Source organism: Anomalospiza imberbis, chromosome 5 (genome assembly GCF_031753505.1).
Source record: "Anomalospiza imberbis isolate Cuckoo-Finch-1a 21T00152 chromosome 5, ASM3175350v1, whole genome shotgun sequence".
Lineage (NCBI taxonomy): Eukaryota > Metazoa > Chordata > Aves > Passeriformes > Viduidae > Anomalospiza > Anomalospiza imberbis.
The window spans coordinates 61517193-61535067 of NC_089685.1; the positions used below are offsets into that span (position 1 = coordinate 61517193).

Sequence of the window (17875 nt, forward strand, 5' to 3'; positions counted from 1 at the left end):
CCCTGGATAAAGGGTAGATTTCTTCCCATCACATCTAGCTAGTGTCTAACTGTTTGCAACTAGTCCTTAGCTCCTTTCTCCCCTCTCCATAAGAAGGAAAGAGTAATTGGAAGCCATTTCAGGAGGAAAGGACATCTTTCTGTCACTTCAGCTCTCACCCTTCCCTGAATGTGCCACCTTTTCCCTCCTTCTCCTTCATTCGCACTCTCCTTTTCTTAGCCAGTGCTTCCCCCTTCCTATTTTTTCTTCTTTCCTCCTCCTGGATCCCTTTGTGTTTCTGAGCATCTCATGCATGAGAAGCAGTGACACGCTCTGTTGTGGCTCACACAGCCGGCAGTTAAGTGTCTGCTGCAAGACATGGAGACAGAAGGATCTCATGAGCTGTGAGTGGCAGCTGCTCCCAAACGAGATGCTGACACGGTGCTTTACACAGGCTTCAAGCCCACTGTGAGCATCCTCTGTGATGGATGAACAGTCAGGGAGTCTGGTCCCCTTCCTTTTGGATTGTTGAGGGAGAATTGTTAAGCAAGGAGTAATGGCGCCAAGTGGCTCTGTGGATCATACATCAGACTGGTCCCTTGGCAGGCTCTGAGAAGGCAGCTCTACTGCATGATATCAAAATGCACAGGCATTTGTCAGTTGATTTATCAGCTAATGTGCCAGTGCTGGTGAGTGATGATGAGCTGGGAATCAATCTGAAAACAGCATGAGTAGTTACCCAGGGAATTTACTTCTGGTGTTGGTGACAATAAATGTCAATCTGAATTAGTGGAATATGATGGCACAAAAGTGAAAAGGAAACTCTGTGATCTTTTATGGATCCTGAGCTCTGTCTGATCTTCCATGCTTTTTATTAAGCAATAATTATTTGTGGTTTATGATAATAATAGTAATAACAACAATATTAATAATTCATGTATAGGATATACAATATCATTCAGGATAGTTGTGGGCTGAGATACACTGGACAGTAGAAGGAAGGGGAGATTAAGGATGTTCTTAGTGCAGGCAGATCTGGAATGTGAATTTTTATTAGTTCTGGCTCTGCTGCCACAGACTGACTCAGTGCAGCTTCATTGCACCTTGCTCTTTTCCATTCCAGGAGCCACAACAGATTTTTCTCAGGAAAGGATCTGGGACAGTGCAGGTCTTCAGATCCAGTGTCTGCATGTCTGTGGCGTGTTTATTCTGAAACCCGGATAAATGCACAGAGATATTAAGAGCTGGATGAAATAGTATCCATAAACTGTTGATAAAAGGACTTTGCAATACATTTGCACTTAAATGATGAGATTCAACTTCTACCCCCAAAATACAGATAATAAATAGGAGAGGTGGAACTATTCATATCCCTGTCATGTAGACAGAGAAAGAGTCATTAGACAGTTAAGTGTTTTTCTCAAGATGGCAAAGAGCACAGCTGTAACCTGTGAATCTCTGTTTCTGGTCCTAGCCACAAACCACAAGTATATTCTTCCATACTTTCTCATTTCTGATTTTTCTGTCTCCCATTTGCCTACGGCTACTTTGCTAACCAAGTTTGTGGGCCAGGTCTTTTGGAGGTTAGTAATACCTGCCTCAAAGCAAGCAGATGTCTGAAAGTTTGGTCTCTAGGTATTCCCTGGAAGATAATAACAAGCAGTATTTAATCCCTCCAGCATCAAAGCCTATGACTTCCTGTTGACTGGCTTTTTCTACTTCCTATAACAAGTTGGCTTTGATTAATAAAGTTGTGTAGCAGGGGAAAAAAATCCCTCCATACTTATAGTTGCATTAAAATCTGAACTTAAAAGTCTAAAATCCATCAGTTTCAGCATTAAAAGAATGAATCTAGTCTCCATATTTTATACACTGGGTCTTCAGAGGACAATTGAATTATCTGTAATATTATACTCTAAGATTTATTGGCTTTGCCAAAAGAAGTAGTTTAAAATAAGCTGTCCTTTCCCTTGCACTTTCTCCTCTTCCTGACCTTTCTCTTTTTGTTCCTAGAGCACAGACTCAAATCAGGGATTTTGGCTTGCTAATGGCATACAAGGCATCTCCAGTTGTCCTGTTTCAATTCCCTTCCTGTCTTTGTTACACTGCAGCAATTTTTAATAGTGAATAGAGCTTTAATTTTAAAGAGCCCTTTGGAAATGTAGTCCTTAGCTAGCTTTTATTAACTTCCTTTTCTTAACGCCCTTTAGACACAGACCCAGCACTGTGTTTTCACAGCATTTACTATGGTGTCTAATTTAGTGATCAGAAATAATTCCTTCCAGTGAGTATGTAGGGAGCCAGGATGTGGCAGTCCAGGGGAGTGGGTGGGCTGAATCATTTATTTCTCTCCTGAATTTGGATGGCACAGCAGTTGCAATGACTAAGTTAGATTCCTGAATTGATGATCCTAACATAGGCCCAGTGACCACATGCATTCAGTCCAGAAACTGTTTAGTGTTTCAAAAAACCCATTAGGTCCTTTATTTTTCCATGCCTTCTCTTCCCACCTTCCTGCTCCTCCTCCAGCCCTGATGGCAACTGGAGCCGTCCCTGAAAATTTCACAAGTGTTGAGCAATTGTTTGGTTGCATTTGTATATGGGGATTTCACTGCTGCTCTCTTCAGACTTGGAAATGCAGAAACACTTTCTGTACAGATGAAATAGGCTTTGGGATAGGCTGACAGTGCCGTTTGCTTTCAGGTGGGAAACCTTGGACTCCTTTTCATGCTCCTGTTTTTCATCTACGCTGCTTTAGGAGTGGAGCTCTTCGGAAAATTGGGTACGTCTCAAGCAGACCATGCTTCAGTGTGAGCTACAGACATGCTGGTCGGGGTTTCTCAAAATCAGAACTCTTCAATAAAAGGACTGAGTTATTTGATGCACTTCATCTCCCTTATGCATAATTGATGTAAGAGGAATTTCCCTCTAAATTGTTGTTGTCCTAACAGCCTAACAAAATAAGAGCAGCCTCCATTTTCTCTTACATTCTTAAACATTTGCTTTTCCTGCACTCTTTCCCTGACCTTGCCTTCAAGATTACAAGAAAAGTCTGTGAAATTTTATTTACATCTCTTGCCATGGAATATTGATCAAGAAGAAAGGCAGCACAAAGACATGCTGGGAGGATCACCCTGAACAACAGCTACACTGTCTGATATCCTGGGGCTGGGCCATCAGGGATTTTTCCATATTGATGGCCAACAGCCAACTGTTGGGCGGGGTGCTGATACCATTCATTACCTGAGGTCTTCAGGTTGTGAGTGCCTGTTGTTGGTCTAAGGGCTGGTAGTGTATCCTCCCCTGAGTGTTGCGCTCTGTGCTCCCCTTGTTTTTCAGTGTGCAATGATGAAAACCCCTGTGAGGGCATGAGCCGCCATGCCACTTTCGAGAACTTTGGGATGGCCTTCCTCACACTTTTCCAGGTGTCCACGGGTGACAACTGGAATGGAATCATGAAGGTAACTGGGACTTGGAGGCAAGGATCTCCTACTTGTGGGGAAAGAGAAATTCTGATGTGTGGTCTGTTCAACAGAGCTTGGGCTAGCAAAGGGAAGGGGAACAGAACACAGAAACTGGGTTGCTAGATAAGGTCCCTGCTTGGTCCAGAGTCTCTCTCCCCACTATGGTAACTCACACCTTGGGCTCATCTAGTCCTAGAGACATCTGAGTGAGAAAAGTGCCAATTTTCCTTGGGAGGAACAAGAAAATCATTTAGGTTGAGGGAATATCCAGTGTAGTCAGGACTGCACAGGACATGTGTGTTGGACATGGCACTCATCTGCAAAGCCACCAGGAAAACAGAAAATAAATACTTCCTTCAGAGGACATGGAGAAAGGAAAGTTCTTTCATCACAAATGATGCTTTTGAGAATAGATGGGAGAAGGTAGTATCAGCCTGCTCATTTTTGGTCTTGTTCACATGTGTGGGGCTATGGTGGCAACAACATGTCATGGTCTGAAAGTTTGCTTCATATGCCCTTGGATAGTTTTGCTCTGGAGCAAACAGAACATGAACAGAGAGTGTCCCAGATTCTTTGGGGAATTATTCCAAAAGGTAATGGGGTGATGGAAGTGTCTGCCTTGTTCTTTCCATTAGCATCAGCGTTTTTTGACAGAGAGAACAGCCGAACTTCTGTTCTTACTTTAGTCTTTCCTTCCTTCCATCGTTCCCTCTCAATCCCAACTTCCCCTCAAGGATACCTTGCGTGACTGCAGCCACGATGACCGGAGCTGTCTCAGCAACCTGCAGTTCATCTCCCCACTGTACTTTGTCAGCTTTGTGCTCACAGCCCAGTTTGTCCTCATCAATGTGGTGGTAGCTGTGCTCATGAAACACCTCGACGACAGCAACAAGGAGGCCCAGGAGGATGCAGAGATGGATGCTGAGCTTGAGATGGAAATTACTCACGGGCTGTGCTCCCACAAGTCAGGCTCTCCAAATTCAGGACAGGCAAAAGGAGCAGGAACAGGAGGAGGTGGTGGTAGAACAGAACCTGAAGGACATCTGTGCATGAGATGTTACTCTCCAGCCCAGGTGAGTACACCTTTGAACTTACTAACCAGACTGTAGCATAGAGCTGTGGGCATTAGCTGGGCAGCTCAGATGATTGAGGGCTTAGCAGTAGCAGAGTCTTCCACCTCAGGGTGAAAGGTTTGCTTTCAGCAGTAGACTTCTGAGTTGACAGAATCATGTAGGGACAAGGCTATGACAGCAGTGTGTCCTGTTCATTGTCATCGTGGTGTAGGAACCTGAGGGCCAGCAGAGGAGGGATGGAGCAGATCAGCTAAAGGTGTGGCAGGAGCAAATTTGAGAGGGGAGCTCAGGAGAAGAGTGCAGGAGAAATGGCAGATCAAGAGTGAGTGACTCCAGCAGAGCTGGAAGGGAGACGTGAGCACTGAAAGTGAGTGAATACTGTCCCTCCTAATTTTTTTTTCCTTGAACTCTGGCACCTTTACACACCCTGTGGAGCAAATGTTCTCCCCAGTGACCCTGTGCAAGTACCTGCAGAACAAGATGCTGCTCCAGATGAGTCAGGGTGGAGAACCCAGCCCCAAATTCACATGAAACTTGAAAGCAAAAAACTCAACATTCTTAAAATGATCTCTCCCATCCTCCCCCCTTTCTTGTCCCCTAGGAGAACTTATGGCTGGACAGTGTCTCTTTAATTATTAAGGACTCCTTCGACGGGGAGTTAATGATCATCGATAACCTATCGGGCTCCGTCTTCCATCATTACTCCTCGCCGGCCATGTGCGAGAAGTGTAACCATGACAAGCAAGAGGTAACCTGCGTACGAGGATGTGTGAGGGGACTCTTCCCCCCAGACCTGCACACCCACACCCACGTGCCCGCAGGTCGTCCCATGTGTGCTCCTCACTGTAGATTGTGTAGACAGTAGAGCTTGTTGACCTGTGTTTGTTATCTGTTGTGAAGTGCTGGTACTACCTCTAGTACAGGCCTGCCCTCCTCAGCCACACATGGATGTTTGAGGTGGTGGAAAAGTGAGACTTGACAGGACACATGTCAGGAGGGACTGAATGACCCACAGAGAAATGACTATGAAGGCATCCTTTGGCAGCTCTTCTTGTGTTCAATTCTGCAAGAAAAGTCTAGGCTCAGGCTCATGTTGGACAGAGGACTCTAAGGATTTCACCCCAATGAGACCACTCAGGAGCAATTCAGTGGGAGATTTAAGCTTGTGTTTTGTCCTCATTTTAACCATGTGCTTGCTTATTCCCTATTGAGGTCAATCAGTTAAGCACATGTTTAAATATTTTGTTGAATAGAGTCACATCTGTGAGCAAGGATTGGTTTGTGGTGAAAACCAGTTAATTTGTTTGAGCAAAAACTAAATAAAAGTGAGCTTACTGAGAAAGTTTGTTAGCTGACAAAGGGTTGTTGCTAAGAGCAGGACAAAATGGCTTAGACTTGAGCTACTGAAGTTGGTAGATGCTTTGGAAAACTACTTCTTAAAATAATTTCATTGTACATAGGTGCTCTGATTTTGTGTGGTCAGACTTGTAGCAGTAGTGTGACTCTTCTGAGAGTAAATTGGTACATCAGTGGCAAACTTCACCCTCTCCTTCCCCATAAGTGACTTGATATGTTGTTATAGCTTATAAAGAAACAAGGCAGCTTGGGGAAACAGCTCTTATTGGCAGATCATTCCATTCACGTATGAAGAAAGCAATATTTCGTTTGGTTTCAGATGCCTAGTTCTGAAGCTCTGATATTTTTTCAGCTTCTCAGCTGTCTGCTTTTTCCCATTGCTTCCTTTTGAAACTATCAAAATGCAAACATTGCTGTAGTTTATCCTTATTGAGACACTTCACAAATGAATTCTGCATTAATGCAACCAAATAACTAGTTTTCAATTAACTGCAATTTCCATTGCTTTACTTAAGTCTTTATGTTCAGCAATCGGTGCTCAGCTTTCTCAGCAAATGAGATCTAAGGCAGTCCAGAATGATTGCCCTCAAGTCAAGTCATTTGCAGCTAGTTTGCTACATTTGAAAACCTCACATAGTCTTCAGTACCCGCCTACGAATGAAGACAACAACCCATTTTCTTACCTTTCCAGCAAAGAAACTAGATTAGCAAAATCTTCAAATGCAGCCCACAGCCAAAGCAAAGAATTTGATGCAATTATCACAACTGAAAAATTATTCTTAGATCATACTTTCTAATGGGTGTTATAGAGCCATCAATTATTTTCAAAAATGGTATTTCAATAAATCTAAAATGTGGAATTGAAAAGAACTTATCTATGCAAGAATGGATTTAGTAATAAAATACAGATATTTTATTTTGGATTATATGAGTGAAAGTGATACTTTAGGATTTTAAGCCAGGACTGACCATGTCCTTCTTTTCATATTTCAAAGTAGGAAAAAAAAAAAGGAGGAAATTTAAATAGTAAATCACTATATGGAGTCATAGCTAACATCAGCAATGCACAGAGTCATTAAATTATAGTGTACTCTGGTACATCAATATACCCAAATGAGCACTATACACAGACTGAATTGTACAGTCCCAGAAGCAACTGACAGCAAGTTACATAGGCAAAACTATTTATCTAGTGCTCTTAAGCGCATGTGTGTTAGAAAAAAACAGTATGCTTGCTGTCCACCCGATCAGCCTTAAACCACCCTTCTGACAAAAATCACATATTAGGCAGAAATGTCCACTCCAATTTCATTGGTGGTTTAAATCACCAAGATGATGAGCACAGTGGATGGACACAACATTTAAATGTATGCTCAAAGTGGTTAATGTGTGCTAAGCTTTTTGTGGCATTGAGCAGAAGCGCTCAGTGCCTTTCCCAATTATGCTCCTGATACTTTATTTTCAAACCAATTATTTGTACAATTAAGGGTTTTTGTGATCGTGGGTCTCTTCTTAAAGATATACCTGCAAGTAGTTGTTTTCTAAGGGATACGTGTGCATTGTTCAGTATCTCAGGCTGATGCTCCTGGCAGGTTTCATAGATTGGGATGTAGTCAACAGCCCCTTCTTCCTCACTGCAATTTAAAATATCTTTTTGTTCTTCATCTTTAGTCAGCAGATTTTAAAATATTCTACCATAAGGGAAGCAAAAAGATCAAAACCTCCTTTTTTCATGATGCTAAGCTCTTCTCTTGCCATTTCTATCCTTTCACTCTTGGGATGGTTGACAGACTTCTCTATACGGATGACTGAAGTGTGTTTAGCCATGGTAGGAGTTTGTCAGTGAGCACCAGTGAAATGTGTTTTCACACTTGCAGTTTATTTAGTCATGACTTTGTTGATTGTGGGTTTTATGTAGATCTCAGGGTGGTCAGAATTTTCAAGCAAGTGGTCCAGTGACAAACAGACTATTCTGGCTTTTGTTGAAATCCTTTTTTATGGATAGCAAAGGTAGTCACAGATGTTACTACATGTCATGCTCACGTCTCTACAAGCACAGCTGTAAGGCTGCTTTCGTGTAGCAAGCACTTGGGAGAGTAAAAGATGAGTACACACATTAAGTGGGACTGAATGAAGACTGTGCTTCTCTACAGGAGTTGTTGCTGACTGGTGGTTGTGTAGCATCCCTGGCATAAGCTCATTGTGGGTTCTCTGTGCATTCATGCTCTGAGGAGCAGTTGTTGGTTTTGGGCCTTCTCCATGGTTGAACAGCACCACGTTCCTGTGTCAGAATAATATTTCAAATAAGGATGCCATTTGTGCACTTTATTTAAATCCAGCTCCAGTTTTCCATTCTGTTTGTTTAAAGTGCATTATCCCTCAGATGGAGACCTCTTCCAGTCTCTGGCATTGGCAGAAGCCACTAAACTTCCAGCTCAAAAGTCATCTCTCCAAATGTTTCAGCTGCTGTCATGGTGCAAGAACTGTACCTGCCTCTTGCAAACACAAACACATGGCCAGAAGCTGTCCTGACAGAGGCAACCCAGAATACAGCTCTCAAGAGTTAGCTGCTGGTGGTGCAAACTTCTGGCACTCCAAAGACCAGTGATGGAAATCCAAGCACAGGAGGGACAGAGTAACTGCTTAGGCTGGTAGAAAAAGATGCTTTTCAGGCATTGTGAGAAAGAGTTGTCAGGCAGAGGGGATTTAAAAGCTTGGAGGAAAAAGGATGGGAGAGGGGCACATGTGGTATGAAACAGGCCAAGAGATGAAGCAAGGTCAGGCATGGGATTGGAGCAGAGCTGAAGCACAAGAATGAGAGAGATGCAGTGGTCAGACTTGCTTTCAGAAAGTAGGAGAGCTCAAGTGTGGGTGGGAGGGGGCTGAGTTTAGAGATGAACAGAATGGAAGACGGTGTTAGTCAAGATCTTGGGTAGGTTCAAGGAGAGGGGAAAGGCAAGATGCAGGAAAGCTGGAGAGAAACAGGGTGTCAGTAATGAAGGTAAGAGAATATGAAAAGCATGACACTGGCATGGATTGCAAAAGGCATGACTTTCCCTGGAATGAAAGCAACTTAATGTTTAAGCAGGGCTGTCTGTGGTGCCTTCAGAAAGAGGGGTCCACTCCTCATCCCTCAGCAGAGCTGGTTGCCCTGTCACCCCCTCTGCCTGCCTGGCTTTACTTGCAGGGCCTTGGGCCAGCTGTACCGCTGTGACAGATGCAGGACTCGTTCCTCCAATTCTGGACTAGAGGAGCATGGAGTGATAGCAGCCTGCTTGCAGATTGTATATTCAACCTTTCTTAAAAAGGGAATTCTCCTGCCCAGACCAGTTCTGGGTTAGGCAGTTCCTGATATATCCAAGGTATATAACCTAAAATTGATTTTGGGTCTACAGGCTCTCACTTATCCACCATCAACAGTGTGACTTCTTGAAATGTGGATTCCAGGCATGACCTGTGACAGCTCCTTTCCCTTCCTGCAGGTCCAGCTAGCTGAAATGGAAGCATTATCCCTCAACTCAGACAAGTCCTCTTCCATCCTTCTAGGAGATGAGTCAGACAGTCGAAATGCTGCTCAGCTGAATCCTAAGGAGATCAAGGTTAGCCTCAGACAGCCATGGGCACCTTACACCATATGCTGTACTTATGCCCCTGCTCATTTCAGGTGTTCTGTATTCATCCAGGTGTCCCTGCTGAGGAATATAATTCTTGCCATTTTTCAAGAGCTTCTCTATAGAGACATACTGTGGAGTAGGATTTGAGGAGAACAAAAGAATAGATGTATTTGAAAGTTCTCTTCACTGCTGTTAGTAACTTCCTCTGAATTAGTCAAAAGGCGATTTGGGCTGGAAAATTGAGCATCTCTTAGCTAGCTTGAAGTTATTATCAGAATCCGTTATTCTTGAGGCTTTGAAAAGTCTGCTCTATCATCTTCCATTAAATTTCACAAGGCTTTGTCCTCACTTATTTTTTCCAGCAGGATGGCCAGGAGAACCCTGACACCACTGGGGCAGACTATCTGGGGGAACGCCTGCTTCCAGCATCCGGTGAGGATGGCTCTACAAACCCAGACAGTTATCTGTGTGAAATAGAGAATACACCTTTCGACTCAGTTCAGTCTTGGTTAAAGCATGAAGGTAACAAAGGTGAGCAAGGCTCTCGTTCTCCAGATCTGCTGAAACTGTGGCTTGGTTTAGCTCTGTTTTTCTCCTGCTTTCCCTCTGCCAGGGGGAGAGTTAATGGGACTTGGGGTTACACTAACCAAAAATTAGCTTTCAGTTTGCTAATTTGCTTCAGGAATGGGGGGTGGACCAGTTCCTTCATTTTTATTGCTAGTTTTTATATCTTCCCTCAGACATGACTCTGTGCAATATTGTGAAAGTGCTGATCCCCATTTGCAGTAGTGCACCCATGCACGGTCAGAAAAGACTGGGGACAGATTCTCCTGACATGACAGCTGGATGAACTGTGCTCACTCAGCACAGAAAAAACACTGCTGCCCCCTGAGACCAAGTAAAGGTTCAGAGAACATGTAACACATGTCTGCCCTTGGTGGAAGTGTTCCAGTTCTACTCTTGAGCATGCCCTGGTCTCCTGTGGTCCCCAACTTTCCCCAACCACCACTTAATTTATCTCCCTTCGTCCCTTGCCTTGCAGGATCTGGGATGAATGTCCTCTGGCAGTGATATATACTTGAATCAAGTATAGCTCAGCATTTCTCTGTGAGAGCAACAGCAGAGCTGGCCTGTCACCTTATGGCTCTGAGCTCTGTTAGGTCTTCCAGGTCTGGTGCAGGTTATTGTGCAAAAAGTGGGATCCTTAGTCTGAACACCAGACTGAGGCTTCTTGGCCAGGAGTGCATGTTCCTGAATATCCTTTGTTTGTTGGACCTGAGACTTTGCTCAGTGTAACAGCAGCAAAGGCACAAAATAAAATCAGAGGACCCTTCAACTTTTTTTCTCCTTCTATTTCTGTTCTCCTCCCCTTTCTTTTGATGCTCTGTCAGTCCCTCCCAGACCCTTCTCTCCAGGTGCATCTTCCCCTCTGTTACCTGTACCAACAGAATTTTTCCACCCAGCCATCTCTGCCACCCAAACAGGGCCTGAGGAAGTCTCATGTCCACACAACCTTCCTAAGATCTCTCTGCAAGGCTCATGGGCATCACTGAGATCTCCAGGTGTGAACTGCTCACTTCTCCATCAGGTGAGGAACCTCACTTCTGTCTGCTAGGAAAATTCAATTTTCACATCCCACCCAAACAGAGGGGACTGAACAAGGAGGAGAGCAGAGAAAGGAGAGAGGCAGTCGTGGTCACAGGCTGGGTAGCCTGGATAACTTGGATCTGTAGGAGGAGCACAGTGGACTGTAGAATGCAGAAGGGTAGGGAGGAGAGAGGGTAGTATAACAAAGTGGTGCTGGATAGCTCTCACCCCATGAAGTCATTTGTTCTTCTACTTTGGATTAACAAATAGTTTGACAGCTGCAGTGGGTCCCACATGAAGATGAAACCACGTCACTCTGTAGCTCCCCCCTGGGTCCCTGGCACTAGGTGTGCTGCAGACACCTGCATGCACAGCAGCCATGGTGTGGGCCAGGGAGGTGACAGCTGCACAGCCTCCTCGGATCCTCTTAACACTGTGACTCCAAGTCATGCACCTTCTTGACTGGAACAGGCTTCTTCCTTCTTGATTGGAACAGGCTTCTTCCCACCTGCATCCTCCATATCCCTTAGTGCCCATCCACACACTGTGTCCCTAAGCTCACTGTTTTGCACTGCCCACTTAACTCTCGCATCCCAGAAAGGTGCCATCTCTTTCTGAAAAGGCAGCTATTTCTCACTAACAAAAGAGAAGAATAAAAGCGGGGGGACATCAGGTGTCTCTGAAGTGCAGAAGACGCAGAAATGAAAGCCCAGTAGAGATCCCTGCTATTGTTCTTGGAAGATACTCCAGGAACAGGGGCACTCTGTTCCAGTCAAACTAAAAAAAATAAAATCAGATGTTATTTAGCTATATATGACAGACACTATTGGCACTATACCAATGTGTATAAATTCACCAAGGATAAATTTAGCCTTGGTCTGAGACTAAGTTGTTGCAGTGTTGAAATTTCTGGTTTATATTAAGATACAAAAGAGGTAGAGCCCTGGAACTGGCACACCACTGGGACAAAAGTATTGAACTGCTGTAAAAGAGAAATTAGTAAACTTCTGATTATTTGACAAAGACTGTGTTGAATAACTATGGAAACTGCTTCAGGAGACTGCTCCCTGTCCTACATGCATCATTCCCAGTGCAGTGTCCCAGTGATGATCGCAGACCAATTTCCTAGAAACAACTAAAATGCAGCTTAACTAGGTGAGCCCTGATACAAGGAAATTAAGGCTGTTTCCTCTTCCTGCTGGAAGGGCACCCCACCTTTGTACCCTAAATGAAAGGGTAGTTGCTGCTAGTGCTGGTCTAAAGAACCATGGGGCCTCTCTTCTCTCACCAGATACTGCTGATTTTTTTATGTCAGCAATAGGAAGTCTGTACAGAAGTCCCTTGATTCCTTTGCAGCTGATAGATGTGTCCACAGTCTGTGTGGCAGGTTTATAGGGAAGCCATGAGTGGGGACCCACAGGGAACCTCAGCTCTGCTGCCTCCTGGACCATCAGTGCTCAGGGAGAGCACAGTGGTGGGTGCTGCAGGGCTCACAGACACAGCATCCCTTCCCTTTGGTGGAGCACATTCACGTGGGAGGGGCAGATTCATCCTGAAGCAGAATGAAATTAGCTCAAAATATCGAAACCTTTCCTCCTCCTTGCCCAGAAGGAAATCCCCATGGCAGCCTGCATGGCTACTTCTTTGTAGCATTGGTTGGTTTACGGCTCCCTTCCCTAGCAAAGAACAGTGAAAGAGGAATGGAGTTTTCCCCCTTTCTGTAATAGTGGCTTATTTTCACACCCCAAAGTACCCCCAAAACCAATAAGGTAAAGTCCCTTGCTCACTGTCCATCTCCTTCCTGAGAACTGTGTTTTCGCGCTCCCGCTCCCCAGTCCCCCGAGAGCGACACGTCGCTGGACAGCCGGAGCAGCAGCTCGGCCGGCAGCCTGCAGACCACGCTGGAGGACAACAGCCTCAACCTCAGCGACTCTCCGCAGTGCACCCTGGACCTGCCCGTGGCTCTGTGCCCCGTGCCGGCGGCGGGCAGCCAAAGACCCCTGGCAGCCCCCCTGTCCCCCGCCTCCCGCCGCCGGAGCCTGCGGGGCCGGGGGCTCTTCAACCTGCGGAGCCTCTGCCGCCACCAGCGCAGCCACAGCAGCGGCGGCAGCACCAGCCCCGGCTGCACCCACCACGACTCCATGGACCCTTCGGATGAGGAGGGGGCGGGCAGCAGCCTGCGCGGGGGTGGCAACAACAGCGAGCCCTCGGAGACGCTCAGCAGCCTCTCGCTGACCTCGCTCTTCTCGCCGCCCCCTCCGGGGCTGACCGTGGTGAAGAAGTGCAGCAGCACCAGCAGCCTCCACGCCAGCCCCTCGCCCCGCCGCCCCGCCGCTCACCACGCCAAGCCCTTCTACACCGTTGACCCTCGCGGCTTCCTCTCCATGCCTTCCTGGGTGACGGACTTCTGCAAGGACACCCCCTCGCCCAGGGAAGGAGAGGAGCCGGATGGCCCCGGCAGACTGGGGACAGGGGACCGCAGCTCCCCGCTTCCTTCCGGGCTGGAGCTGGGAGACGGAGTCAGCAAGAGGAACAGATGAGGGTCCCTGAGGTGCAGGGAGGGAGCATTCGGCCGCTGACATGGGGAGCATGTTTCATTAGCTTCTCCTTGGCAGCAATTCCAAAGGATTTGCAAGAAAAAGAAAACAGGCAAACAAAAATTTATAAATATATATATATATACGTAAATATATATATATATATACATATATATATAATAAATATTCTGGTACCGTACCTCAGAGGTGTGGGAGAGTGCAAGCAATACGGGAACAGTCCTGCCTGAGGGCAAGACCTGGACCACCACCCCAGAGACTATAGTGACAAGAAAAGGCCATGGGGCTGGCAGGGACACAACCCTCCAGCCAGGTGACTGCCATGTGGCAGCTGTTTAGTTATATATGTATACATATATAGAGAGATCGATTTATTTATTTTTTTTACTGAGAGATTATGAATTTCAGAAAGTGCTAAGGAGGAACAAGAGAATGGGAGGCCTAAAGGAGCTGCTACACCAAACTGTGAGGGTGGGGGTGAAGGGAAGGGAAGCAGGGTAAGCGGCAAGGGAAGAGCATCTGGGGCTTGCCTTGGGTGTTTCTGGGAACTTCTTTATTGTCCATGCTTCCATTTCCAAGGTTAAAAATTGTGGGCCAGATCTTCAGGATGAGCATAAATTGGCAAAACATGCTGTTGGTGTAAAGCAGCAGAGTTCTGGCTTGAGGTGAATTCATGCTGATTTACAGCAGGTGAAAATCTGGCCCCAGCAACAGAGAAAAGCAAATAGCCATGGACCACAGGGAAACGTTTTGAGGTGAAAAGCCTTGCTTTGAAGGGAATGTGTGAACACAGCGGGCACGCTCATAGAAGGAGGAATGGAGACTACATGGCTTATTTTTGTTGTTGTTTTGTGGATTTGTTTTTTTCATTTTCCAAAGAAAGAAAACTACAAAGGGAAAAAATTACAAGGCTCATGGGGATATTTGGAGTGGGAGAAGTAGAGTGGAAGGGGAAAGTAAAAAGGGGAGAGGAAATCGAACTTCCCCCTTTTATTTGCAGTAATTGTGATATTTTATTTTAGAAGCCTAAAGGTGCAAAAATTATCCCTAGAGAAACCTGTTATTTTTGTATCTATAGCTATATATATTAAAAGAATACAAAACCTAGAGTATTAAAAAAGACATAAAAGCAAAGGGGGCTTCAACAACACAAAACACAGTCAGTCCCTTGACTGAGGGCTAACCCTGTTCCGAGTTCCAGTGGGAAGACCCTGCAAGGACATTCTCAGCTCAGTGGTGGTTCTGTCTCCTCCCTAGCATCATCCTCTGGCATTTTCCTGGTTTGCATCAGTGTAGCTGGGACCAGAGTCCTAATCAGTGCCAGCCATGGGCATGGAGAGCAGCAAATACTGATTGGAGAGTGTGTGTGTGTTTGTGTGTGCATGCCATTGTAAGGATGCTGATGTGTGCTGTGTCCAGGCCAACTGGCTCACCAGCTGGAGAGATGGGTGAGAGGGACAAGGAGAACTGCAGCTCTCCTTGGCTCTGCCTCGCAGGGCACTGGGAGCGGGGAGGATTCCAGAGGGTGAGGTCAGAACAGCACCTCAATCCATGACCTGCCTCAGGATCCAGGATTCTGTCCAGCATGATCCTCTTCCAATGTGGTTGCAACAAGGCTTCCAGAGGCTGCATCCCTCTTTGTTTTTCCAGAGGTACAACTGCACAAGTCTCCTTCCTGGCAGGACCAGCCTGCATTTCCTCCTGCAGCAACTCCAAGGTTTTGTACCCTTCCCAGATTTGCAAGTGGGTAGGAAAACCAACCACCCAAGGGGAACAAAGGATTTTGGATGTCATGTACCACCCCAGGGATGTTCCACTCAGGTGTGTCAGAGAAGACAGACTGGGAAGGACAGCAGGGAGATGATAGCAGCCTAATGGAGACAGGAATGTTTAGAGCATGAGGAGAAGGAGCAGGGCTTCCTGTCCCATTTTTTCCTCAGACCAAGTGGGCCTCTGCAGCCCTCACAGAGGTCTCCCAGCTGGCATTGTGAAGAGGGCAGCACAAAAGATGTTCTGATTTTATTGTGACCTGTCTGACTTTAAAGCAGCTGCTGCATCTTACAAACCAGGGTTGTAAACAGCGAGCACATCACTTGGGACCAGCAGCCAGGACAAGGATAATTACCGTGGAGACTTAATTAATTTGCTCTGTTGCAAGCGTGCATGCTGACTGCAGGGAGGTCAGACCTGTGAGTAGAGGACAGGAGAGCCTGGGTCCTTGTCCTTGCAGAAAGGATGCAAATACATATTTATTAAAGCAATAATAAGGGTTTTTAAATGCTTTTTTTGCACTGGTGGTTCTTTGGGTGAGTTGCCCCTGCTCACTGTCCCTTGGGCAGAGAGGAGGGACACGACACATGGTTTCACATCCTCAGGGAAGGAAGTCAGTCCCTAAATGGCTGAACAATGAACTTGGGTTGTACAAGGCTTCGACCCAAACCCAGAGCTGCTTTGAAGCCAGAGGTAGGGCTTACCAAAAAACCCAAGGAGCTGAAACCCATCCAAACCCCAGACACTTCAATGCACAGAGTGCTCCTTGGAAGCTTATCACAAGAGAACATGGAGGTGGGACTCCAAGCTGTCCTGGCAGTTGTATGGGCTGTGAAATGTTTCAACTGAGCAATGGGAGAGACATCAGAGGTTTGTGGAGTGCTAAAAATCACCTTTATATTTGATCATGAAAGAAGCATGGCCTGCACTTGGGATAGCTGGGAGGGAAGAAGGGTAAAAAGATGGTGGTGGTGACCTCATGGGGTGACTGCAGCCCCTTGGATGGATATCTCTAGGCTTATTCCCGGTGGTCCCTGGAAGTGACATCTTTGTTTCTCCTGTGGTTTGGGGTTTATGGCAGTCCTTCTGCTCTGCAGGATGTCTCCCATTCACCTCCCAGCAGGGTCATGCCACCTCACCCACCTCCTTGCAAAAGGGCTTTCACCCTCCCCTCCATGACTGGAGCAAAAGGCTTCTGGCTCAGGAAGGAGGTTGCCATGGAAACAGAAGACTAGATTATCCTTAAAGACTATTTTGTCTCTTTCTTTTAATTATTTACTAACTGTTTCAATAAGAAACAGAAAACATCTATCCTTCCCAAAGAGGAGGCAGAACACTAAACCCCAGCAAGGACTTTGTGGTTTTGCTGGGGATTTCTGCAGTGCTTCAGGTTGCACAGTTTCTCCTGGTGACAGCTGCCTTTCCCAGCTATCCCTGGCTGTTGGCACACAAAACCTCTGGCATCACCCACCCACCTCCCAGGCAACACCTTAGGATTTGTCCAGGCATCTATTCAGCCTCTAATACTCCCCACATCCCACAAGGGACTGTACCGCAGGCAGTCCCTGCCAAGGTGCTCTCTGCTGTCATTAGCCTGATATTGCTCTCCTTTATCCATTTAGGCTTTTGTGGGGGTAGAGGGGTTGTTTTGTTTTGGAGGTTTTTGTCAGGCCTGTGTAAAGGACTGCACACCACCATCCCCCTGTGAAATTCTTATGAACTGAGCAGGACTTGGTGGGAGGGGAGGAACTGAAACCATTATTGAGCAAGAAAATAATTTTCCAAATAGAAGAAACATAAAGCAGAAAACCTTGAAGTGTTTAAAGGAATTTTGTACTTTTCCCACCAAAATGGCTCTCACATTCAAAATGCTCCCAAAGGCCATCACAGAGGTATTGTGGCCTGGTTGGCCTCTGGTGACTGAATCCTCAAGACCCCAGGCCAGTTGTCCACCTGATGGGGCACTGAAGATGGGTCCCAGGCAGAGAGGTGCCTGCACACCCACTGTACAATGAGAGCAAAGGTTGTCCTAACGCTGGATCAGAAGCAGAGATTTCTTTTTAGCTAATGTAACTAAAACCTCCACATTTATTATGGAAGATATGGAGGTAAGTGGCTTGGGTTCACTTGGGTTCATCACAAGAATTCCACAGAGAAGGAAAAAATTAAACCCTGTGGATTTTTTAACTAGCTGTGACACAAAACACAGTGAACCTTGTAGGAAGAGCTTGGTACCTTGCAAAGTCAGGCACCTGGATGTTTTCCACCCAGTTCAGTTTATCTATATGTGACCTGACTTTCCAAGTGTCTCCCTTCCCTGCTCTTCACGAATACTTTATGAGATCTGCCTTGCTTCTCCTTTTTTCCATGTTATTTTTGTTCCTTGCTAGGGACTGGTTTCCAGTAGGAACTCACTATCTCCATATCTTTGAGTTATCACTCATTTCTTCCACCTCATTTAGATATATATATATGTT

The 17875-nt window shown here is 45.9% G+C and overlaps 1 protein-coding gene across 13 annotated transcripts in view; it reads left to right on the top strand.

Annotated features, from left to right (window-relative positions):
• Positions 1 to 15906, top strand: part of CACNA1I (calcium voltage-gated channel subunit alpha1 I) — a 164507-nt gene extending 148601 nt beyond the window's left edge. For 8 of the 13 annotated variants that reach the window (XM_068191296.1, XM_068191298.1, XM_068191299.1 and 5 more), the window contains 8 exons: positions 2683 to 2761; positions 3319 to 3440; positions 4178 to 4516; positions 5118 to 5264; positions 9355 to 9471; positions 9849 to 10017; positions 10878 to 11074; positions 12909 to 15906. In XM_068191296.1, the coding sequence (XP_068047397.1) occupies positions 2683 to 2761; positions 3319 to 3440; positions 4178 to 4516; positions 5118 to 5264; positions 9355 to 9471; positions 9849 to 10017; positions 10878 to 11074; positions 12909 to 13613 (1875 nt within the window). In that variant the 3' untranslated portion in view covers positions 13614 to 15906. Of the gene's footprint in view, positions 1 to 2682; positions 2762 to 3318; positions 3441 to 4177; positions 4517 to 4727; positions 4884 to 5117; positions 5265 to 9354; positions 9472 to 9848; positions 10018 to 10877; positions 11075 to 12908 lie in introns of those variants that run through there. The other 5 variants (XM_068191301.1, XM_068191300.1, XM_068191303.1 and 2 more) reach the window with 5 other exon arrangements.
• Positions 15907 to 17875: the final 1969 nt, after the last annotated feature.